This window comes from Colletes gigas, unplaced genomic scaffold, assembly GCF_013123115.1.
Source record: "Colletes gigas isolate AHSC1104 unplaced genomic scaffold, ASM1312311v1 Colletes_gigas_Sc00009, whole genome shotgun sequence".
In the NCBI taxonomy this organism is placed as follows: domain Eukaryota; kingdom Metazoa; phylum Arthropoda; class Insecta; order Hymenoptera; family Colletidae; genus Colletes; species Colletes gigas.
The window spans coordinates 1,243,824-1,271,163 of NW_025106638.1; the positions used below are offsets into that span (position 1 = coordinate 1,243,824).

The following is a 27,340-nucleotide window of genomic DNA, read 5'->3' on the forward strand; positions in this document are numbered from 1 at the left end:
AAAAGTTATTAACGTTTAAAGTTCCGTCCGTACTGAATTTTTTTCTCGAAAATGTGCAAGATTTCGGGGGTATGTCTATTCACCAAAAATTATTGTAATTAACCCCCGCAACCGAAAATAATTTTTCCAGGACGATTTGAAATATTTTTTTTCCGTCGAAAAATTTGACACCTTCTCGAATTTTTTTCTAGAAAGTGGGTAAGATTTCGAGGGTATGTCTATTCACCAAAAATTATTGTAATTAACTCCCGCAACCAAAAATAATTTTTCCAGAACAATTTGAAATATTTTTTTCCGTCGAAAAATTTGACACCTTCTCGAATTTTGTTCTAGAAAATGCGCAAGATCTCGGGGGTATGTCTATTCACCAAAAATTATTGTAAATAACCCCCGCAACCGAAAATAATTTTTCGAGAACGATTTGAAATATTTTTTTTCCGTCGAAAAATTTGACACCTTCTCGAATTTTTTTCTAGAAAATGCGCAAGAATTCGGGGGTATGTCTATTCACCAAAACTTATTGTAATTAACCCCCGCAACCAAAAATAATTTTTTCAGTATGATTTGAAATTTTTAAATTTAATTGTTAACGAAGCCTCAATCAACAAATTGGTATTCTTGATTTTCGTCTTATTTTGGCCCCTAGAATCCCCCATTAAAGTTTTTCCCAGGGGTGGCCGAACACCCTGTATACTTACTCGACTAGAAAAAAATATATATAAAAAGAATAACGATGTATTCTTCGTTCCTTATTTATTCAACTAACGAGTCTCTATGATTTGTTGTGATAGATATATAGTGTTTTAGTTTATCAACAAAAACATAATTGCAAAGGAACAATGCATCATTATCTTTCTAAATTTATTTTTTTCTCGTAATCTGTTTCAGTGCCACTTTTGTTAATAATGTGTTAGTAGTATACATATAGTTATTCGACAAGAAAAAAATAAAATATATATAAGTTAATTTTGATACATGTATCCTATTCGTGATAGGTGGCATGATTGTTCAAATTCAAAATGTAATGAAACATACATATATGTATTCGTGACAGGTCGCATAATTGCATATATGTGTATATATATGTGATACATGCACCAAAATTAATTTTGTGCATGCATGTCGTGCAGCCGTCAAACGTCTTGGTGCGTGATGAGAAGATGCAAGAGAGGAGGGGGAGAGAACAATGAATTTCCCTCCAAACGGGAACAAATTAATGTCACCAGGTGCACATACAAACGACAACTGAATTTTAGTGCATCGTGTAATTAGACCCATGGACGTTTATATGAATTTTAACAGAATAAAATTTAAATAGAGATTAGACAGTAATACATTTCATCTAAAATGCAAAGTGTACCAGTAATCGTGATAGAATCGAAATTTTGTTGATCAGACGTGCAATTGAATATGGATTACCTGACGCGTCTCTCCATTATTTACTATTTCTACTTGCATCTGTTTTGAAATCTGCAATACAGGCTCTACGTAAATTCGATGTATTCTAAATAATTTTCAATCATCTCCGTGTTCAAAGCATCGTCAATTTTTAATAGAAAAATTTGAAACAGCAAGGCTTTCATAAATATTATTTGCAAAATTCTTAAAACGACAGTGTTGAAAGTGTACGCGATGGCATTGGTGACGACTTCGTAGACACGTTTGGGAACGTAACTTAAGTGTAAATTATGAAATATATATATTATATATATCGATCTATGCAAAATATATGCAAGTATATGCAGAGTATATGCAGTTATGGAGAGTATATGCATTTATGCAAAATATACAAAATGAAAATTTGTTCATTGAAATCCTTGACTCTCGGACGCTCCGGATCCACTTTGACCTAAATTTTCGAGAGTTTCGTCGAACATTTCTACTCGAAATCACTGTCTTAAGCAAAACAATTATTTATATCACAATTTGTGGGAAATTATGATTTTTGAATAAAAATATTTAAAGTGATAGCTATTTCGATAAAAGCTCCGGAGATGAAACGTTTTTATTTCAAATAAAAAGACCATTTCAGATACGTGCATTTTGCATAAATTTTTATGGTCTCCTTTTTCAAAGTATGTTGGCATAATATCCAGAAAATGCTTCTCCTAGGACGTTCGTTTATATAATTATAAAACAAATCTTCGAACTTTTTCGTTACAATATTCGGTTAAACTTTGTCGAATTCGTTTTTAAGATTTGATTAAAGATAAAGACAAGTAAAACATAGTAATCATGTTTCTAAAAAATGTCTAAGAAGTTTGTATGAATAATAAAACTATTATTTTCTTTTTGTAATTATAGTGGATTAGAACTATTAGAAATCGTGTTGTATAAATACGAGCATTTGATTTCCATCGATGTACTTTCTCTACTATCTTAATAAAATTGGAACATTTTCTGCATAGTATTGATTGTACTCAGTATGCTCTCCACGATCCTGGAATTCCAAATTCAGGACGAAAATAACGAAGCAACTTTAAATGTAATCCCACCGAAGTGCACAGTGTCAACTGTATGAGAAATACTTTTTCCCCGACAAGGAAAAACCCTTTTACCATGATTGCAATATGCTTTCACGCTAATAATGAAGGAATTAATGACAGAGTTGACGAAATAAAGACTGGAAAAAACGTACTTTCGAGCAATTATCATTTTTTACGGACGGGAAGGATTTCTTAACAATTTTTAATTCAAGGACGGTTTAAAGTGTTCACTTAGGATTGGGAGCAAAGTTTATTTGCAATTATTAAGAACTTCTTCGAGTAGGGTTAATGTAGTTTTGAATTTGGATTTAGTCAACTTTCTGAAGCTTTTAGAAATATAAAAAGCGCCCTTGGTCAGTTTACAACCCGTTTAACACAAGAACTACCGACAATTATAGTGTGTTTATTTGTATCAAGGAAATTGAAACGATAGGTGCGTGAAGAAATGTATAATGCAATGGAAATAAGTGTTTATTCATTCTCTTACAGAATATTACGATAAATTTCCAAAAATTCAGTCGAATAAATTTTTTACAGGTTTTATTAAAAATTACGAATGAGTCATTTTGACTGGTTTGGTAGTTCTAGTGTTAAAGAGATACCAGAGTAGGCTATAATCCAGTAGAATATTTTAGTTTAGACTATTTCAAATTAAAGTAGCGTTAATAAACGTAGCAGTGCTAATAAACTCAAGATCTCAAGCGTTATTTTACAGTATATTATTTCAAATGAAAGTAGCGTCGTTATTTATAATTTTACAAATGTTAGGGTTCTCCAATTGCAAATAATATTGTAACATATAGTAAGTTCAAAGTGTCGGTCACCGGTGACCAACGTGGCCATGAACGAGTTAATAAGTTCAATATCTCAAGCGTTATTTTACAATATATTGTTTCAAATGAAAGTAGCGTCGTTATTTATAATTTTACAAATGTTAGGGTTCACCGATTGCAAATAATATTGTAACATATAGTAAGTTCAAAGTGTCGGTCACCGGTGACCACCGTGGGAATCAATGTGTCAATAAACTCAAGATTTCAAGCGTTATATTACAAAAATCTAAATTAAAAGAGCGTTATTTATAATTTTCCAAGTAATAAGATTCTTCCATTCCAAAGAATATTCCAACGTGTTGTAAGTTCAAAGTGTCGGTCACCGGTGACCACCGTGGCCATCAATGAATGAATAAGCTCCATATCTCAATCGTTATTTTACAATATTCCAAAGTAAACTAGTGTTACTTACAATTTTATAAATATTAGGGATCTTCCATTATAAATAATATTGCAATACATTGTAAATTCAAAGTGTCGGTCACCGGTGACCACCGTGGCAATCAACGTGTCAAGTAACTCAATATTTCAAGCGTTATATTACAGTAGAGGATTTTAGTTTCGAAGAGTATGACTACGAAGAATTTTCTGGGAACGATTAAAAGGCTGATCGTTCGAATCGGTTAGAGAGTAGCCCACGATTCGATGGCTCTTAACGCCAAACGATTTGAAGATTCGTCATAATCGAAGCGCAAGCGATTCACCGATGCAGGTCGACGAGCAATTCAGGGATTCTGCCTACTCGGAACGGCTATACGGGATCGAGGATAGGTGCAGATGTAATTGGATTTTCGACCGAGATCGATGGTTCGCGTACGCGACGGCCTAATTAGGTTTCACGAATGCCCGTCGAAAATCACGCGGCTGATATTCTGTCCGTCGGTGGCCATCTCCATTATTTCGGAGATGTCACGGCTCGCGAATCTGCTGCGTGACATCGTGATATACACGCTACACGTGCCACAGAGATTTCGAATTTTATACGAGCCCCCGATAACCACGGAGCCTTGCAAATAAGACAAGTTTGAAAAATGAAGAGCAATTGCACGACGATCGTATTTCTTCTTCGTTCGATCCACTTCGATATTCAAATTGTCGAGAAAAGGGGAAAAGTATTTCACGTGGTCACCCGTTGTATCTTGCGAACGAAGAAGTAAAATTTTTTAATGAAAACTAATTATATGAAAAACGTGATGAGTAACGCCAGATCGCTGAGATTAAAATACACGTGTAACTTTAAATTATTATCAAATAAATATTTGATGGTAAAGAAATGTTTATGTGTTAGGTATATCCGATGGTAATTTTTAATTGATCACTGAAACTTGATCTTTAAGATTGATATATATGTATGACTAAATTATTCTCAAATAGTTTATTTCATAACAAAAACATTACTAAATAATGAAGACAATGTTTACGTATAAGATAAATCTGATAATAATTTTTAATTGGCCACTAGAAATTGATCTCTAAGATTAAAATACACGTAAACTTTAAATTATTACCAGTAAATAATTTATGAGGAAGAAATGTTTACGTGTAAGAGGTCCAAGACTAATATGGATGAACACGTACCCTCCATTTTCCCTAGATTCTATAATTTTAGAATTGTGAAGTATATGAAAATTTCAAGTGTAAACTTTGTTCTAATATTGAAATTCCCCGACGTTTTCAACCCTAACGAAACCTATCGAAAGAATTCACCAAGAGTCGAAGCTTCCCCAATGATAAAAGAAGAAATTCCTAGATTGTACAATTATTATTATTGTGAAGCGTACGAAAACATCGAGTATAAATTTTCTTTTAATATTGAAATCCCCCAACGTTTTCAGCCCCATGATGTGTCTAACGAAAGAATGCACCAAGAGTCATGGGTCCCTCAACGATCAAAGAAGAAATCCCTAGATTCTGCCATTTCATAATTGTAAAGCATATGAAAGTTTGTAATGGAAACATTCTTTTAATATTGAAATTCCTCAACTTTATCAGTCCCATGGTGTCTCTAACGTAAGAATTCGCCAAGAGTCGAATCCCCCAACAATCAAACAAGAAATCCCTAGATTCTACCATTTTATAATTGTAAAGCATATGAATGTTTCGAGTATAAATTTTCTTTTAATATTGAAATCCCCCAACGTTTTCAGCCCCATGGTGTCTCTAACGAAAGAATTCACCAAGAGTCGATGCTTCCCCAACGATCAAAGATGAAATCCCTAAATTCTATCATTTTATAATTGTAAAGTATATGAATGTTTCGAGTATAAATTTTCTTTTAATATTGAAATCCCCCAACGTTTTCAACCCCATGGTGCCTCTAACGATAGAATTCACCAAGAATCGAATCCCCCCGACAATCAAAGAAGAAGCTTGGAAAGGAACACGTTAAAATTTGTTTAGCGAAATATGGAAGGTGGTGGTCGGTTATCGACAGGATGATTAAATTCACAAAGGGCCGTTGATTCTCGCCTCCAGCATTTAATCGGTCACGGAAAATTATTCGAAAATCTGTAACTTGTTTCCTGTGGCAAGCAATCAGCATAACTGGCGCGTGGGTAGAAAGGGAGAGGGGAGGAGGAGGAGGAGGGAGGGGGAGAGATTGGAGGAACGTTGTGCTCGCAACTCGTCTAATTGCAAATGCGAACTTCTATGGGGGCGTTCGCGGAATTTCGGAAACGGCGGTATTAATTCCACAGAAATGTATAGCTGATAAATTGTCGAGATGATAAATACGGGACAGTTAACGCGGCATTTTCAAGCACCCTGTTGACCAACGATAATATATCGCGCGTTCGCGCACGAATAACAGTTGTTCATGGATAGAATATGGTGAATTTCTCTTAATGACCACCGTTTCAGAACGTGATTATCTTAATTTAATTGAAACGAGTATTAACGGAGTATCCGTTGCAAATTGAATACGCGAGCGGAGTTATTTAAATGCTCGATCCATTCGGAGATTTTCGCGTACGTTGGGAAATCAAATTAATTTATATGCGGAGGAGAGCCGAGCAAAACGACGGGGTGGGTTTTATTTCGCGAATGGCGTCGGTCCTAATTAGTGTTGAATGTGTTCCGGAACATTGACCGATCGAACGCCACGAACTCTCCGCGAGAAAGAAAACCCTAAACATTTTACACTGTCGCTCAGGGATACTCTAAAGTTTTCTAGCGTTTTTTTACATTCAAATTATCCCGTGTCGTTATAGCGACATTTTCCTGCTTCTATACAATTTCGTACCGCTTTTGTTTGCTGAAAAGTGTTTGAAAATTCGCGTTTCACGGTAGAATTCCGGTTGAAATTATTTTTACGCCCGGCGAAAATTTGTTTCCGAGTGAAAGGAAGGAAAGGAAGAAAGAATGAATAACGACGTATGCAAATGGCGGCGATGTTACGATGCTCTGTTTTTTTTATAAGAGTATAAAAGGGCAAAGTGGCACTACCGAAAGACAAGTGGGCGTGAAAATATCCGGGGAATTTAAATACAAAACAGCGTGACGCCCTGAACATTCGTAACATCGTGGCTATCTTCGCGCGACATTCGTTCGCATCGCGCGGTAAAGCTGTCATGGCTCTGCGGTTAGCTGGAGAATCGGACAGAAGGCAAGGGGTAAAACAGACGTGTTAAAAATATGTTAACAGAATTCACACGGCGTCTCTCGGCGACACCGCGTCCGATACGCGTCCATTTTGTTGTATCTCAATGACGTTCTCTCTCAAATAGTCCAACTCGAACAATAAAACCCAACCCAATGATTCACGGTCCACGAATCGACGCGGGGAGGAAAAAAAAAAGGATCGACGAAACGTTCAAAGTTACTCGACGCGCGGATATTTGTCAAAATCCACGAACCCTTTGTCCAATAAATTCACGCGTTTCTATTTAAATACCTTTCTCACGCGTTTCCAAGTTTCAATTTTTCGAATCTTTTAAATTCAATGATCGCCCATACAAAAAACGACGAAACGATACTGCTTTCTAACTTTATAACTCAAGGTTAATTCGATGATTCACAAGGGGGTTGATTTTTATTGCTTTTTGACGCGTTTCCAAGTTTCAAATCTTTTAAATTTAAAATCACCCTTACAAAAAACGACAAAACTAATATTTTCTAACTCTATAACTCAAGGTTAATTCGATGATTCACATGGGGGTTGATTTTTATTGCTTTTTGACGCGTTTCCAGGTTTCACATCTTTTAAATTTAGAATCACCCTTACAAAAAACGACAAAACTGTTTTCTAACTCCATAACACGAGGTTAATTCGATTATTCTCAAGGGGGTTGATTTCTATTGTTTTTTAACGCGTTTCCAGGTTTTAATTTCTCAAATCTTTTAAATTTAAAATCACCCTTACAAAAAACGTCAAAACTGTACTGTTTTTTAACTCTATAACTCAAGGTTAATCCAATGATTCTCAAGGTGGTTGATTTTTATTGCTTTGTGACGCTTTTTCCGGGTTCAATTTTTCTAATCTTTTAATTTGAAAATCACCCTTACAAAAAAAGACAAAACTATACTGTTTTCTAACTCTATAACTCAAGGTTAATTCGACGATTCTCAAGGGGGTTGATTTCTATTGCTTTCTGGCGCGTTTTCAGGTTTCTACTTTTCAAATCTTGTAAATTTAAAATCACCCTTACAAAAAACGACAAAACTATACTGTTTTCTAACTCTATAACTCAAGGTTAATACGATGATTCTCAAGGGATTGATTTCTATTGCTCAAAATGTCGCTGAAATTACTTTACAATCTAACGATGCGTTTTTATGCCGCTTTCAGCTAACCGCGAATCTAATTTACCACCCCATTTCTGATTACACGCTCGATGAAAGAAGACAAAACGAAGCCACGAGGGATTGGGGGGGGAGAGGGGTAACGAAGGGAAGAAGGGTGAACCCACAGAGGGAGCAGGGTAGAAATATATTTACACCCCCCATACGTTTCCGGACACTGTCGGCTCTCTCGATCTTCCACGGGCCGCTATAACATTTTTACTCGTTTCTTTCTCTACTTAATAAACGTATCTGCGTATCCACTCGTTCATTCTCCTCGCGAGAACCCGAGACCAAAGCCGACTCAGACACATAAATAGTCCCTCCACCTTTCTTCCCTCTTCTTCTCTCTTTACCTTGTTAGTGACGTTCCTTTGCCAACTCGTCTCTCCTCGACTTCTCACCTCGTATCATTCATACCTCCCACCCACGGGCCCGGTGCCTCTCGTTCCCGGCTATCGTTATAACCGTGGGCTCTTTTATCTCGAAGTCGTTACACAACCCCTCTTCGAGAAACGAAAGCACCGGGCGTTTCGAGCTTAACGGAACGAACCGGGAACACCTTTGCCGCGTGTGCGTTCGAACGAATGTGTCTAATTGGGTCGAGTGTCGTTAAGGAGAAAAATCCTGGAATTAGATCGGGACTGTTGATACCCGGGTAACCCGGTACTCGGTTAACCGGATATAGTATCTGGTTACCCGAGTCGGGCATGGGTACACGAGTAATACGATTACGGTCGTTCGAATACACGTACGATACGGTTAACCGATAAAATATTAACGGCGCGTACAATGAATTGTAATCAACGTTTATCTGCTATTTTACCAGCGTGGAGCACAGTCATCCTCTCGTTTAGCACGGCAGTTGGGCTAAACAGAGGTCCGGTACAAAAACCAAGGGTGGGTTTCAGAAATCAACAAAGGTATATCTTCTTTCTCGATTGAAATAAAAATGTTCTATTTTTGGTGCAAGATTCAGAATTTTTTCTTATAATAAATCAAGATATTACACAGGGCGTTCACGTTAAATACCAGAGTTTCAATATTTTTTTATGCACAATAAGATGAACGATACCGATTTTTTATATGTGCAATATTTTCGAGAAACGAGTGTCAAAAGAGGGAGGAGTTTTAATATTTTGTATGCACAATAAGATGAATGATACCGTTTTTTTGTACGTGCACGTACAAAAGATCGGTATCATTAATCTTACTGTGCGTTAAAAATCTTTTAAATTCAATGATCATCCATATAAAAAACGACAAAACTATACTGTTTTCTAACTGCATAACTCAAGGTTAATTCGATGATTCGCAAGGGGGTTGATTTCTATTGCTTTGTGATGCTTTTTCCGGGATCAATTTTTCAAATCTTTTAAATTTAAAATCACCCTTACACAAAATGACAAAACTATACTGTTTTCTAACTCTATAACTCAAGGTTAATTCGATGATTCGCAAGGGGGTTGATTTCTATTGTTTTTTTACGCGTTTACCGGATTTAATTTTTCAAATATTTAAATTTTAAAATCACCCTTACGAAAAACGACAAAACTATACTGTTTTCTAAATCTATAACTCAAGGTTAATCCGATGATTCTCAAGGGGGTTGATTTCTATTGCTTTCTGACGCGTTTTCAGGTTTCAATTTTTCAAATCTTTTAAATTCAATTCAACATCTTATAATATATCAAGATATTACGCAGGACGTTCACGTTAAATACCAGAGTTTTAAAAAATTTTTTATGCACAATAAGATGAATGATACCGATTTTTTATACGTGCACGTACAAAAAATCGGTATCATTAATCTTACTGTGCGTAAAAAATATTAAAACTACTCCCCCTTTCGTATTTTTCATATAGTTACCGTTTAATTGAAACGTTGATCAAATTTAACACGAACACCCTGCATATGTACATGTATTATTACATGTAATTGTATAAAGCAACGAAAGCGTTAAATTTCACGCTATTTCCGGCGGAGGTATTTCCACCTTCGCGCGTGCATTTTAGGATAAAATTTTGAGCTTCGTCATAAATATATGCATGAAACACCGTAACGACAAGTATTAACGGTATCAAACTCATTTTCATCGTTTCATAGTCGCTCTTGCTATCCTCTTGTTCCCGATGTATACAAATGCGAGGCTCACGTCGACGGGAGATAAAGAGCGATTGAATTCGTTTCTTGCCCTCTCATTGTGTCATTGTACGGTCGCGAGCCAGTGACACAATGAAAGGATTTACCGTAGTCGGAATCAGGTCAGGAAAATCTTGCTAATACGTTTATGATACTCCCGTGAAGGGACGACGAAAACTATAGAAATTTTGTTGGCAAAAATTCAACGTTTTGCGAGTTAGCGTAGAACGAGCGTAAATAAGCGCGCGATTAACGCGGCATCCGTAAGATAACGATTTCATTGTTGGTGTCAGATGTGTAAATCCCGGGAAGAAAAAGAAGAGTGGAGAAAGGAGTATCTTGCGAGAGGCGTGGGCGATCCTCAGGGGGGCGCCTACGTGATGCCGTTAGGGTTCCGGCGTTCACGAAACGGAAGAGGAGAAGGAGATACGAGTCGAGAAGGCACAAGGACGCATCCGGGGGTTGTTAAGAACGCGCAACAGTCTGAAAAGTTGTGGCTGAAAATTTACTTGGCCCGTGTCTCGCAGCGTCGGGGCTGTATTCGCGTGCTTTTCTTTTCGTTTTCGCCAGGTGGGAGCAGTTAAATAATAGTGCCTTCTTTTTTTGAGGTCGGTGACCGCAAATCGAGCGTAGAGTCGCTGACCAAACGCTTCGAGACGCTCGTGAGGTCTCAAGACTGGTTATGGACCAGCAATGGTGCTGAAGTTTTGCAAAAAAAACATGATCGAAACAAAACTCGAGTTCGGGAGAGGGTGAAATACAAAAGTATCTTGAAGTTAAAGGGTTGGGAAAATATTCGTTAGAAACTGGACCAGCGACGGCGCGAAAGTTTTGCAGAAAAAGATAGTCGAAGATCGTGCTTTCATTCAAGAATTCACGAGACATCGTACGCAGCGAAAGTGTTAATGGTTGTTGAGATCGTATCAATCGAGTAATATACGAACGCGAAGCGTACCAATGAGTCACGCTTGTACACGCCGCGCACCCGCTCCGTATCACCTGCCACCATTTCTCGTACGGATGTCTGCCGCATAATATGTCCATTAAGCTTTTTATCGAGGGAAGATATATAAACACTCGAGACACAGACTTGCTCTCTAGCGCTCCATGGAGACGAGTTTAATGCGTTATACGTTCGCTGGTGTGCGCATGTGGTCTTTTCATTTCCATGGAGTCATGCTGGTTCGGTACTACCGACGCGGAACGAATCTACAGCATATTTCAAGTAGTAAAGCCGATATGGAACACCAGGCTTTGAAGATCTATCAAAAACAAAGTGAAGTCACAGACGAGATATACGAGCAGACCTTACACCTTATGGAATTCGTGGCCCGATCTGACTGCCATATCGATCTGAAGATTCGGAGGTGCATTTAGCGTCTTCTTCTCATGGATGGCGATCAGTTGAGAAACTATTCACTCAATCAATATTACTGAGCAGACAGCTGTGGCGTGTGCGTAAATACATGTGTGTTTACTACGGAAGGGATTAAAAAACGCAATTTACAAATGGCCATTACTCCTACAATAGTGAATGTATTTCAATGAAATTTATTTCTGAAGTAGAGCTCATGGATACCTACAAAAAAGTATTAGACAACATTTCCGCACAGCATCAAACTTAGTCATTAAAAATAAGAAATCAATTTTTGAGAAAAATCGACAAAGGAGTAAGGTGCAGAAATATTTTGGCGAAATTAAAAAATTTCAAATCGTTCTAAAAAAATTATTTTTGGTTGCAAGGGTCAGTTGCAATCATTTTTGTTGAATACACGTAACCCTGAAATCCTACGCTTTTTCGAGAAAAAAATTCGTGTAGGTGGACAATTTTTAACAAGAATTTTACTAATAACTTTTTAACGAAGCTTCAATCAATAAAATGATATTCTCGATTTTCGTCTTATTTTGGCATCTAGAATCTCTCATTAACACTTCCGTACAGCGTCACACAAATTTATTAAAAATCAGATACAAATTTATAAAAAAAAATCGACAAAAGGTAGGTGTCTAAATTTTTCGGCAAAAAAAAATTTCATATCATTTTGGAAAAATTATTCTCGGTTGCGGGGATCAATTGCGATTATTTTTGGTGAATAGACATACCTCCGAAATCCTACGTATTTTCGAGCAAAACATTCAGGAAAGTGGACAAATTTTTCGGCGAAAAAAAAATTTTTAAATCGTTCTGAAAAAATTATTTTTAGGTGTAGGAGTAAATTTCAATCATTTTTGGTGAATAGACATATCCTCGAAATCCTACGCATTTTCGAGAAAAAATTCAGCAAGTGCCGAAATTTTTCTGCGAAATTAAAAAATTTTAAATCGTTCTAAAAAAATTATTTTTAGGTGTAGGAGTAAATTTCAATCATTTTTGGTGAATAGACATATCCCCGAAATCCTACGCACTTTCGAGAAAAAAATTCAGCAAGTGCCGAAATTTTTCTGCGAAATTAAAAAATTTTAAATCGTTCTAAAAAAATTATTTTTAGGTGTACGAGTAAATTTCAATCATTATTGGCGAATACACATACCCCTGAAATCCTACGCATTTTTAAGAGAAAAAATTCTTTACCGAAAACATAATGAGTAGCCAGAAATGTTTCCCCGTATAAAAAATCATACCTTCTAAACGGATTGGAGGATTTTAATGTTTCATAACGCAAATTAGGTGTATTTGGGTGCAGAGTATTTAGAAATTCTAAGAATGTTGGAGAATTTGTGTCGTAACCTTATAAAGTGAGGAAAACCCCATAAAAATTTCCCAATTTTTAAACGACTGTAACTCCTATAGTAGTAAATGGCTTTCATTGATCCTATCTCTTGGCCTTTCCTTGATCTTTACTGAACCGTAGACCTTGATATCAACCTCATCGTTGACCATCTTTGACGATTGACTATTCCCTTTTTTTAACTACTATTTCCACAGTTATTTATGTTGAAATGAGAAGGTGTCAAGGGCTAAAAAAAAGTGTAATAAACATCTAAAAAAACTATCGAGTATTTGCCCTACATTTCCATAACCTAAGACGACTGGATCTCCAAGTGTGCAAGATTTCACCTAAATCGGTGACCCGCAAGCCTTGCGTTCTTCTTGCGTGTGCGAATGACAAGTGTTAGGGGAATGGAGAGGACGGAGACAAGTGAATGTTTAGATCAAGGTTAGAGATCCGTGGGCAGTTCCCTTTCCGCTTTACCTGCTCCATTAGGCAACCTTCACCCATTTGACTCCTACCCTTTACGCTCTAAACAATACGACACCGAAGTATATGAAGCTTCCAAAACTAATCGAACAGAATATTTCATTTTTTAAATTAAACGCAAGCTCCGTTACCTTCGAAATCCCTAAAGGCATTTTAACAAGATAGAATCGTAAAATAAATCGTGTGAAAATTTTACTTTTGAACGGCCCAAGATATTACGATTTGTATAAAAGAATTTTCACTGCAATAGTACGACAGAGAACCGTTTTCCACGTTTTGGACGGAAGTACCTGGTAATTTTATCTTGATTCCTTCCGCATAGCATTTTCCTCGTGACCCTGTTCTAAATAGCTTCGAGTGGATGTGTGTGGGTACTTCAGTAGCAAACACAAGTGTCATCCAGAGAAACTCTTACGTAAATGTTAAAATGAACACCGTTACTTACGAAAAACGGTATAAAATGTTTCCTCGCTTGGAAGTTCCTGAAAGCAACAAACCACTTTAGAACTATGAAAAGAAATATAGGGTCGGTTGACACATTTCTCTGTGGGTTAACGTATTAACATTCAGAGTAGGCATACATTGCCTAATTATATTATAATTCACTCTGTCAGTAATGGAACGATAATTATAAATAATGACATTTATATCGCGTCATTTTTACACAAAAAAAATTGCTATTTTCTATACTGATATCCATCTTTAAATTTTTCAAAGGGGAATCAACCCCTTAAACAAAGAATCGATGAAAAGAAATGAACCGAAAATGGAAAATATGGTTCTCGAGAAGATTAAATTTGAAAATTTGCCTGGCGTATGTCCGTTCATTAATCATTGTTTCTACTTCTGCTAAATTCCAAGTACTCTACTACACGTGTGCTATCAAAGCTTCGAACGAGCAGAAATGTAATTCTTTATTTTCGATTTGTTTTCCACGCGGAGTCTCTCGTGTTCTGTAATTCGCGCAGCAAATAAATCTCTCGATGTTTGATCGTTGCTGAAAACAAACTCACTTAATTTCTCAATTTCATCCAAACAAACGATCCCGCTATCTTCCAATCGATATTCGAGTAAAATTATTCTAGATAGGCAACGTCCGGCCATTTGCGGGTAATTCGATAAAGGAAAAATGGCGAAATGGTAACTCGCGGAGGCAGGGAAAGGTAGTAATTGCTCCGTTCGCAACGAGGAAACTGGGCGTCGGGTTTGAAAAATCCCGTGAATCGGAGAAACGTAGTCAACGCTAGCCCGCACACGCGGCAAGTTCGATTAATTCCCGTGTAACGAATATCGTAAGCCATAACTTATATTCCGGGGGACGGATTCCGGGGGCCTTCTGGTCCAATTCTAAGCCGAAGCTCGATTCTCACGGCGGGAGGTCTCGCAGGAGCGCGGAGCCAGGACCGCACGCGGCGAAGGAAGACGAGGGTACACATAATAATAAGGAATCGTTGCAGTCTTTCTTCCTTTCTCTATTATCCGTTCATCTACCTCGGATTGTCTTTCTCTGCTTCGGTTTCCTTCTCGATGAACCGTCCAGCGCCCAGGGCCGACTATAATACCAGGACTCTGCATAAACCGAACTCGAGACGGTTATATCAAAATTCCGAAACTGTTACGAAGATTCTATTCTGCCAGAGGGGAACCTAAAATTCGAACACCTCGATTTTACAACGCTCCAAAGTTTACCAAATTATTTCAGTATATTTTCATCTCGGCACTGTAACGCGTTAGAATGTGTTTATAAACGTGAGAATTCTGTAAACTTCGCCCGATATCGATCATTCTAAGATTAACTTTGTACGTGCACTTTGGAAAATCGTTTTTCCCATAGTTTTCGTAGTGCCTGGTAACGTGGGACCAATTTCAAGGATATAAAAATTGTTTAGACATCGATGTGAGGATTATGTGATGATCTAGTAAAGGCTGAGAAGCATTTCAGGATCCTGTGACATTTCTTTTGTAAAATGTACGAGTTACAGATGTTTCTGTCGCAAAATTGACCAGCCACTGGCGCGAGAGATGTTTTCTCTGGTGTTCCTTGGAGAACTATAGCCATCGTTTGCTTCGATGTGATCTACCCTTCTAAATCAACAAGTCTGTTGTCTATACCAGCGTTTGAAACTCGTTTTCGGAAGGAACTGGTATCTCTGTGTATTCTCTGAAATGTTGTCTCATGTAGCAGACATCTATTGGGAAAACGTTTCACATATGTATCTTGCTCCGACTGCTTTGCCTTCGTCGAACGCAAACAGTAAACGCATGTCGACCATTCGTCGATTAGAATAAGTCGCCATTATCAATTTAAGCACACAGCGTTACGGAACACTCGCCAAAAGAATAAATTGAGAAATTTCGTAGGATTAATGATTAATTTCGTTGCTTGTGTCGATTTTTATTTGCGCGAAATGATATTTTAATATAGTTATTTATACTCTCGTAAAGTAAACTGTCGATTCAAAGTAAATTAGCCATCAGCAAGGTGTATAAATTATATTATATAATAAACAGCAGGGTGCACGAACGAAGAAAACTCAAAACGAAAGAATAATAACTGTTCGTTCGTTTGCAAAATATGTTTGAAAGTGAAGAATAGCAATATCATGCAATATTCACACGATCCACGTTTAACATTTCTATCCTCTAAGGAAACCGATACAAGAATCGATATACGACCATTACGGAACTGTCAGGGAACCGGTACACAATCGATATAAAACCGGTACGACAACCGATATTAGAATCGTAACCGGAATCGATACATTCGCATTTTTCGGTTTCTTCGTGACAGTCGTTCCGAATTATGTTTCGTTCCTATTGCCGTCCAGTTTGTGCATAAAATTATTTTATATTAAGTAAGAAATTCGTCGATGAAGAATCAAATCTCCAACGATTCTTTAAAAAGCACAGAATAAACGAAATAGAACGTTGATATTAGTAGATTTTTAAACGACACTACATAATGTCATTAGAAGTGCTATTAAGTGATGAGGGCGCCATTGAAATATTGAATATTTCTATTTTTTTTAGATGGAACTCCATGATTCTTCGCATCAAATTTTCAGTATTAAGAAAGAAATATTAATTCACGTAAGACTTTAAGTATCAGGAAATAAGTGTCATTTGTTTCATTGAAATATTCAATATTTTTTATAGATGGAACTGCATGATTCTTTGCATCAAATTTTCAGTATTAAAACAAAAACAGGAAACTATGCAAGACCTCAAGTATAAAGAATTAAATGACAGATGTTTCATTGAAATATTGAATATTTCTATTTTTCATAGATGAAACTGTATGATTTTTTTCATCAAATTTTCAGTGTTAAAATAAAACATCAAACTACGTAAGACTTCAAGTATAATGAATTAAATGGCAGATGTTTTATTGAAATATTGAATATTTCTATTTTTCATAGACAGAACTGTATGATTTTTTGCATCAAATTTTCAATATTAAAACGGAAATAGCAAACTACATAAGACTTTTAAATACGAAGAATTAAATGGCAGGTGTTTCATTGAAATATTGAATATTTCTATTTTTCATAGATGAAACTATGTATATGATTCTTTGTATCAAATTTTCAGTATTAAAACAAAAACAGGAAACTATGCAAGACTTCAAGTATAAAGAATTAAATGACAGATGTTTCATTGAAATATTGAATATTTCTATTTTTCATAGATGAAACTGTATGATTCTTTTCATCAAATTTTCAGTGTTAAAAAAAAACATCAAACTACGTAAGACTTCAAGTATAATGAATTAAATGGCAGATGTTTTATTGAAATACTGAATATTTCTATTTATCATAGATGAAACTATGTATATGATTCTTTGCATCAAATTTTCAGTATTAAAACAAAAACAGGAAACTATGCAAGACTTCTAGTATAAAGAATTAAATGACAGATGTTTCATTGAAATATTGAATATTTCTATTTTTCATAGACAGAACTGTATGATTTTTTTCATCAAATTTTCAGTGTTAAAATAAAACATCAAACTACGTAAGACTTTAAATATAAATAATTAAATGGCAGATGTTCCATTAAAATATTGAATATTTCTATTTTGTCATAGATGGAATTTTCAGTGTTAAAAAAGAAACGGCAAGCTACATAAGACTTTAAATACGAAAAATTAGATAACCAATACCTAATTGAAATATCGACTTGTTCTATTTCTCACAGATAGAACTGTATGATCCTTTGCATCAAATTTTCTGCATTAAAAGAAAACCAGCGAATTACATAAGGCTTTAAATATAAAGAATCCAACGTGTAATCAGTATTTCCAACATTTGCATAAACGTGTCCGGAGTTTAATCAGAAATCGTTAATGGGATAGTATTTTGCCGGAGTTGGTTTCTGGAGGATCGTTTGGTACCTGGACACGCAACCTGTCTTTATATCGGTCGCTCATTTTCCGGCCGCCCGGAGCTATTCTGTAAACGAGAACAGAGTGTCTTTAGTTCGTCGGCGAATGCGTGCGCGGCTTAGTCCTTTGCCCTCGGAACGTTGCCAAAGCCTGGCATTAATCTTGTTCTTATTCGCGCAAAAGACTTTCACGGAGGGTCGAGCAACTTCCCCCTACCGTGAGAGCTTTCCTACGGGAACAACCGTTCCAGGCGAGCGGAACGTCGGTTGTAAAGCATAGTTTTCTTGTATACCTTCGAGCGAGTTGGATATTTTCGTCGTCTATAGACTATAAGGTTTCCATCTTCTCCTCTTCGGTTCCTTCCCTTACGCTTTCCTCCATTATCCGCCTAGATGGGAATAAACCCGTAGCGGCAAAGGGGACCACCCCCCATCCCGCGAAACGTCATTTTTAATACGGAAGAGACTTTAACGCTTTTTATCGAAACTCGCTACTTTTAATAAGGATTCAACAACATCAACGAACGACCACCGTTTGCGAAGACGGGGAACTCTGAATCGAAGAATGTAATCATAAATAGAAAGAGTTAACATAAAGTCGCAAGAATCGGATACCAAACGCTTGAGATTGATGGGAAATAAATTGGAAGGACGATCTAACCACTGTGAAGTTTTCAGAGGAAAAGGGGTGAGAAATCTAAAAAATAACTGATTAATAGTTATGACGCAGGAAACAAACAAGACAAATATCCATAGAAAACTGAACTATAATTTTTGTGCAATTTAATTCAGTGGGAAAACATCGCTGGAAAGCGACTGGCGTCCCCATGATACGAATTCACAAATTTTAATAAGGATGTATATTCAACAATAACAACGAACGACCACCGTTTGCGAAGACGGGGAACTCTGTATCGAAGAATATAATCACAAATAGAAAGATTTAACATGGATGGAAAGAAGAATAGAAAATAAAATCGTACACCAAAAACTTGACGATCTTTGTGAATTTTTCAGAGGAAAAGGGGAGAGAAATCTAAAAAATAACTGATTAGCAGGAAAACGTCGCTGGAAAGCGATAGGCGTACCCGTGGTACGAATTCACAAATTTCAATGGACGTGGTAAGCCCCGAATCGAAGAAGAACCGCGTATAACGATGTTTAAAACAGCGAGGAAGAAAAAATATTACCAGCACTCGTCGATAGATTTGCGGGTCGAGTACGAGTAATTTGGTATTTCGCAGACATTTCAATTACAAAAGCACTCGAGGCTGTCCCTTCCGCCCTATACTAAATCGTTTAGCGAGATGAGCAGCCAAACTGCTTCATACTTTCCCCATAACTTTCTCCGCTACACTCTGACATTTGTGCAGACTCCATTATATAGTCGTACTCGTAATTCGGTTTGAGCAACGTAACGCAGGGAGGGGGATAAGAGGACGTAGACGAAGAGAATCATGAGAGAAAGGGGGAAGAAATGGCTCCTTTACGGCGAGACCCTCGTTCTTCCTTAGTCACCTTAGTTTATTTAGTTTTCCGCAGGTACGACGATCGATTTTCTCGATTTTCGTCCTCGTATCATGCACAGCGGAGGCTTGTTCCTCCTCCGTGTCTCCATATTCCCTTTTTCTTCGTTACTCTTGCTACTAGCTAGTCCCGTTTTTCTTACTGATCTCCGTGTTGGTATGACACAGACGTCTTCATTGGTTTGTTCTAGTTCGTCGTCGATGATAATACACGAATATATCACTACAGAGAAGGTATAGAACAGACTGTGCGTCTTATGAAAGAAAAACATCGATCTGGTGAAAAACCAGTGATTTTCTTCGTTTAAAGAGAATCTTGAGAACTATGGCGAATTGAACTACTAAAATCGGTGAAATTAACAAACCTAGAGAAGAGAAACTCTTTCTTCCCTCACTTGGTGTACAAGGTTGCTATTGTTAGCCTAAGAGAGATGTCTTTCGTCGACGTTCCCTCGATGGATCCGGAAGCAAACATAGAAATATGTCTGGAACATATTCTGGAACTAAAAACAAAGACGAGTTAGTTTGGGAAAACGAAATCAATAGTTTAGAATATCTCTGCGCGATGGTCAGCCGCTGTATCTACTGCGCCCTACATCCCCACAGACTATTCCGTTCGAAACGCAAGAAATTTAGATTGCAATGTAAAATAATTATTTAATGAATGACACGTAAATGCAAATCTTATTCTAAGTCATTCTCGTCTATGGTAATAGAGAGTCTTATACGAAATTATGACAAAGCAATATGATTATAAACAACATGAAAATAAAATTTCTCAAAGGAATATAAAAATTCTCGAAATAAACTGAACAGAAAACAAAAAATTATTGAATGCACATAAAAATTCCTAAAATAAAGTGAACAGAAAACAAAAAATTATTGAATGGACATAAAAATTCCTAAAATAAAGTGAAAATAAAACTAACATTCACATTAACGTAATGAAATAAAATAAATCGTCAATTACAGGAAGATAAATCACGACAAAACAAAAAATTATTGAATGGGCATAAAAATTCCTAAAATAAAGTGAAAATAAAACTAACATTCACATTAACGTAATGAAATAAAGTAAATCGTCAATTACAGGAAGATGAATCACAAGAAAACAAAAAATTATTGTATGGACATAAAAATTCCTAAAATAAAGTGAAAATAAAGCCAACATTCACATGAACGCAATGAAATAAAGTAAATCGTCAGTTACAGGAAGATGAATCACGACAGGACATAAATTGTCAATGGACATTATGCGCTCGCACATCGACAATTAATTTCGTGGCCGCACAATTGAGTTTGTGTTTTAGGCAAAATAACGTTACGTATTATTAAGCATCATTATAGCTATTGCCTAATATAAATTCTAAATAACATGGACTAATAATATGATTTTGTATAATATGGACAGACGAGTGTTTCGGACAAAATAATATTTACATTGCACGCGCGTTAAGAAACCCCCATTTTGCAGAAATAGTCGTTTTTTTTTTGTGCCACGGCCGCTGCCAGGATATTGTTTCCAACTTCCCTCGAAATCTGCCAATATTAACTCCAGAACTTTTCTTGTTACTGCGTTTCTTATTTCGTCTGGTCAGCTGTTGCGAAGATTTATATCCCAGATTGTAAACAAGTTGACGAAAGTTAGTTCGCGCCTTGCCAATATCGCTTACTACAATTTCTCCATTTTCCTGCCCCTCCTCCGTTTACTTTCGAAGACTATAATATCCCTGGCATCGATAGGTGGGAAATGAAGGATGGAAGAGGCATTAGAACACGATTCGAGGGTCCCAGAGCATAGGGGCATACAAAAAACTCCGCCATTCCACATTAGTGGACAAAAATTACAAGACACCCCAGAGTTGGGTGAATCTTAGTTTCGAACGTGGAACAAAATCTGTAAATTCAAAAATTAGAGGACTGCCAACAACTGGTTTACAAACGAATCTATAATATTCCTCCATTATTTGGAAATAAAATTATTTAATAACCTTGAATCATAAGATGATAAAAAAAAATTTGATAATTCTGATTGTTTTGTTTTATTCGCCAAAGTGTTTTGTCCGTAAATGATTGTTTGTTCGTGTTGTAGGTCCACCGGGCCCAGCCGGAAAGAGGGGGAAGAGGGGAAAGAAGGGCGACTTAGGCCCCCAGGTGAGTAGATCCGTTTCTTTTCCCGTGCACCAAGAAATCCTTCCTCCCGTAGTGCACCCGATATGCCTGCACGGTACAGTTCACGTATTTTAGAGTGCAGTTTCGAGCATGACATATTCGCTAACTGTATATATGAACAATCTCTTCGAATTCGTAACAACAGACACACGCTGTGGCTGTTTCTAATCGAACGCACATCCGCGATGGGACAACAAAGGATCGGATTCGCGGCGTTTATATCAGATTGCAAATGGGTCGAAAACCAAGCTCGTCGAAACAACCATGATCATTCCATTCGTCAACGTCGCAATATCGATGTTGGCTCGGAAAGCGAATTTTTCACCTCGCTTTCGAAAATAATTCCAGAACGAGTTTTTCGGGACTTTTTGTTAGGAAAAATCTTTTTACATTTTTACATTGTCACTTTATACATTTAAAAAAGGATTATATTTGGAAGATCGAAGAGAAAATAATAAAGATACCCTAAAACAGAGTCGTTTCCATTTCGTATATTGTTTTCAGCCAACGTATCAGAATTCTTTTTTATTCCCCGTTGTAGTTGTAAACAAAATAAAGTTTCCATTCAGACGGTCTTGTAAACACAGAAAAAATGTTTCAATAAAATCCATTTTACCCCATTTTAACCCTGTTTTGAAGTAGATTTGTGGAAACCGTGTCCCAGCGTAGATGCGTTCGATTAAGATGGCCGTGCGATTAAAGATTATGATATCGATAACCGTGATTAACCGTTATCGAAATATCGAATTGATTGGAGCAATTATCGATACCTTCCGGTATCGGAACGTGTACAGCAATAATATTACAAACACGATTGGTTCGCGGAATAATTGCTTTTGCATGAACGCGAGAGTACCTAACCCACTTTCCGTGTAAATGAGTTTTTAATTTTTGTATAACCCTTCTTACAGGGCGTGGCCGGGACGCCGGGCAAGAACGGGTTTCCGGTATATTATTTTTTATTTTCTTTCCAGTCCTTTATGTCTCTGTCTATTCTTCTCTATTTCATCTCGGTTTTCTACACTCTATCCATTTACTGTCCCTTCACACTCTTACATAACCATTAAATCGTATTTTGTATTAGCTTACTATACGTAGAACTCTTGTTTGTCTTTTATCTTTTTCTGTCTTGGCCTATTTGTAAAGTTTTCTGCCCATTTAATTTGTGCTTTCCTCCTGGATTTTGGCTCAATATCCTTTTTTTTATACATTTTTACACCCGGAATCATACATGCATCAAACGAAGAAACCAAATTTCAATGTTTGCTTCCAAATATGGCGTTAATTTTTCAGGAGAAACGTTGATTCGTTGATTGTTCGCTTAATTGACACAGGATGTATGGATTTCAGACGCCATGTTTGTCTTTCGACAAAACGAAGGTTTCAATAAGAATAGGTGCGATCAATATCACTGTAGCTCGTACAATTTATACTATTTTTGCTTGAAAAAAATACTGTACACCCTTGAAACATCGATGAAGATATATGAAGTATCCAAACAGAAAACAATCAACGGCTTTCTTTTTAAAAAATAATAAAGAAGGCCTGATGATTGCACGTCTAAATCGAAATATCCCCTTAAAAAGTATGTCATTGATCATTTGTAACTCGTACAATTTACGTTATATTTACTTGAAAAAAATATCGTGTACTCTCGAATCATTGGTAAAGATATGTACGAAATCCAAAGAGAAACAAATCTACGGTTTTCTTTTTAAAAAATGACAAAGAATGCCTCAAAATTGGACGTCTAGATTAAAATATTCCTCAAGGGACTTTCATTGATAATTTGTAACTCGTACAATTTCTACTATTTTTGCTTGAAAAAAATACTGTGTACTCTCGAATCATTGGTAAAGATGTGTACGAAATCCAAAAAGAAACCAATCTACGGTTTTCTTTTTAAAAAATAACAAAGAATGTCTAAAAATTGGACGTCTAGATTAAAATACTCCTCAAGGGACTTTCATTGATAATTTGTAACTCGTACAATTTCTACTATTTTTGCTTGAAAAAAATATCTTATACTCTTGAAACATCGATGAAGGTATATGCAGTATCCAAACAGAGAACAATCAACGGCCTTCTTTTTAAAAAATAATAAAGAAGGCCTAGTGATTGCACGTCTAAATCGAAATATCCCCTTAAACAGTCTGTCATTGATCATTTGTAACTCGTACAATTTACGTTATATTTACTTGTAAAAAATATCGTATACTCTCGAAACATCAATAAAGATATGTACAAAATCCAAAGGGAAACCAATCTACGGTTTTCTTTTTAAAAAATAACAAAAAATGCCTGAAGATGCCAATCTTAAAATACCCTCTTAATGGAACTTTCATTGATAATTTGTAACTATTACAATTTACGTTATATTTACTTGAAAAAAATATCGTGTACTCTCGGAACATCAGTAAAGATATGTACAGAATCCGATCTACGATTTTCTTTTCAAAAAATCGCAAGGAAGGCGTACAAATTCAATGTCTAGATCGGGGTACGCTCTCGATTGGAATAACGTCGGACTACATATTTGGAAGCATTTTAGCGTTCGACACGTAATAACGCCTCTATTTGTCGCGTATGCTTGCGTACGTGCACATTACATACACAAGGAATTATGTTTTCAAAGGCTGCCCGCAGCCTTTTCGATTTTTCACTTTCTTTCGTCATCGTTGCCAGCGATCGGCCATTCGAACTTACTAATGTCTTCTTTCAGGGACCCATCGGGTTGGACGGACCCAAAGGTGATCCGGTGAGTTAAAATTTACGTAGTTTTATCTAGACTTATCGTTAAAGACTTCGTGTTTTGACTATGTATAATAATTTATAATAATTAACGATAAATATCAATATTATAATTTTATAGCAAGTATATAAACAAAGTATGACAAAATATAATTTTATCACATTTGCCACGATACCATTATATGTAATCAGATTGTATTATATTACTTACATGAATATTGTTGGAGTTGCTATTGCACACATATTATTATTCCTATTTATTATTCAATTTCAAAAATAAATATTATTTCTCGAAATAATCAGTATTTTGCATTACTATGATATTAAGTGCTCGAAGGAAAGACTCAAGATCGATCGAAATACATTATTCACGAAGTACCAGTTAAAATTATTTGATTATTTTTAAATCAATATTTGAAATAAATTTCGCTCGAGCCTTCGAGTAGAGTTTGCTTTTCCATCGTGAAATATATATTCCCGCGTATCATAGGTACCGTTGGTAAACGTTTGGCGGGCTCTTGCTGTTCTAACTCTCAAAAGAAACTCGATTTCGTTAAAGCGAAAGAGTCTGTTAAACCTCGTAGCGCCGAGGTAAAACTCGATCGAAGAATCGTAGGATTTATGTTCGGCGCAGAGAAACACGAGAAACGCGAGCTATGTCGTTTCGCCTATCAACCATAAATATGTTAAAATGACACGTACTACACAGCCCGCAGCGTTCTTTCGGCGGAATAGTAAATTGGATACGCGCAATGCAAAACAGACCATCGTGTGAGCGTCAAAGACACACAAGTATTGATCACTATACTGCTATTTCTAGCAAAACACGTCTAAAATTTTTACTTGCCATCATTTTTCAAGTTTCATCATTTTTTTCACGATCGATTTCTTGAGTAAATTTCTTTTTTACAATGAATTCCGCAGTATCACCTTGGGAACATTATGAAAACATTATGTTCTTTATTGTCTGTAAAATAACGTAATTATGAATTCACTTTGATGTAATTTTTTACGTAAAATAGAATACCAATTTTTGTAGACAATTTTGTCAGACTTCAATGGGGAGAAATACAAAAGCAGGACGTTTTTAATAGGATCTGAAATATGGGATCATTTCACATCTAAGAAAGAAACAAGTGACATTTTTTTCCAATGTGCAGTCTAAATGCATAGTTCTAATATGCTTTCTTAGAAGTCGATCGATTGTTTCAACTACTGTGTCCGTTGCAACTGTTTGAAGAAACCATAAAATATTGGGTTAATATTATTAGAAGTTTCTGTTGTGGCTATTGGAGAATTACGCTTTAATGTTTCGTTTTCTCCTGCTGATAATTTCTAACTCTATAATTTCCTAATACCAAAAACTGGTAGGCATTGGAACTTTCTAGTATTATTATTTCGCAGTGACATTGTTAATTCATGAAAAACTATTTATTAATTTAAATTGAACTGTCTTTAAATTACGGAAAACAATTTTGTTACGTAGATTTCAAACTATTGTAGGGTCGATAAGAAATTTATTGAACGCTAGATTTAGAAATTCGGTTTGACAGATTACAGGTCTCATATTTAATATTACAGAAATCATAAATATTATTTTCCAGCAATCGAATTTGATTTATGTAACGATACAATTTAAAGAAGAAAAAAAAAAGGATTTTAGTACTGTTCGTGTCAATGCAATGAGTTTAAATAAAAGGAGGTAAATCTAACGTTATGATACCGAAAGAGAGGGTTGCAAACGTAGGAAAACCAACATTCGCATGTTTCGAAACCCGTGAAACAGTGGTTAACTGTTACAGATGGTTATAAAAAGTTCCACGTTTTGCAGCAAACGTCTCCGATAAAACACGGTGCTTTTGTTTCCACGGGTTTGCCGTATCAAGTTGTTAGATTTCTGTCGAATTTAACGGCGTGTTTCCTTTGCAGGGTCGACCGGGAGAGAAGGGACAGAAAGGCGAACTGGGGAGTCCCGGGTTTGACGTCTTTTCCGCAGTAAAGGTATCTAACTACGCTATATAGTAACACTGAGAAAAAAAAAAAAGAAAAACGCGATCACTTCTCGACAGAATTATCGACAATACAGAGTGCCCCGCCTAACTCGGCCATCGTAACTGTTCAATTCGTTCTCGAACGATGGCAAAAAAGAATTTCAGAATAAAGCTTGGAGGCGAGGACGCGAACTTTTCACGCGTGTCTCGTCTACGTTCGAGTCGATAAATAAAAATCTAAAGGGAAGTGTTTTACAAATGGATCTGTCGTTCACTTATCCGTGCCTAAAGTGGCTCGCAGTTATCCAAACATTGTAGTCAATAAGATGGAGCGATTTGTACGGATTCTTGATAGGTTGTAAAGCGTTATTTTCTCGACGTATCGATCTACGACGATGCAGATTAACAATATAAACCATCTTTTCGCCTACGGGTCAATGCACAGGGATTAGGGTTGAAGAGGTCGGTGACGACGCTTCGCGGCGGGACGCTCGGCTATGCGGAAATCGTCGCTCTGAAGGTAACCGGCCTCTTCGGAAGGCAACACGGCTCGTGTTGCGGTTCAGAAATCTCTTCTCGTCGTCGCTGCTCCTGCTTCTTCTGCTTCTCGCCGCCCCCAACCCCCTCTTTTTCCTCTTTTTCTACGTGGTCTTCATCTTCTTCCATTACCGCATCTTCTCCCCCACCGGTGTTCCTCCTTTGATCTCCCGTATCCAGTAGCATTCCTGCCGGTCCACACTTTGTCTCCATGTTCGAATCCTATATATCTGACGAGTTTTCTGTCCGCACTCCTAGACGCAGTACTATTTCTAGTCGTTGCCTCGTGCGGTGCTTTCGGTGTAGCGTTCTCGTTCGTTCCACGTGCGACGACACACTGCTTTGGCGACGATGCTGGACATTCTCGTCCGGCGACTGCGAACCGATCGTTCGGCGTGCAGGAAAGAGCTGTTCGAATCGTTTTCGAGCGCTATTGGCCGCTCGACGAACGAAACATCGAACTAAGGTGAACATACCGATAACTGGCCAAATATTAATTGAGCACGCGTGTATATGGTCGGTTGCCCTGACATGGAATA

The 27,340-nt window shown here is 36.7% G+C and overlaps 1 protein-coding gene across 1 annotated transcript in view; it reads left to right on the forward strand.

Annotated features, from left to right (window-relative positions):
• Positions 1-27,340, forward strand: part of LOC122397147 (collagen alpha chain CG42342-like) — a 143,298-nt gene that overhangs the window by 79,492 nt on the left and 36,466 nt on the right. The window contains exons 2-5 of the mRNA XM_043396075.1: positions 21,443-21,504; positions 22,434-22,469; positions 24,245-24,280; positions 26,203-26,274. Coding sequence (XP_043252010.1) covers positions 21,443-21,504; positions 22,434-22,469; positions 24,245-24,280; positions 26,203-26,274 — 206 coding nt within the window. The remainder of the gene's footprint in view (positions 1-21,442; positions 21,505-22,433; positions 22,470-24,244; positions 24,281-26,202; positions 26,275-27,340) is intronic.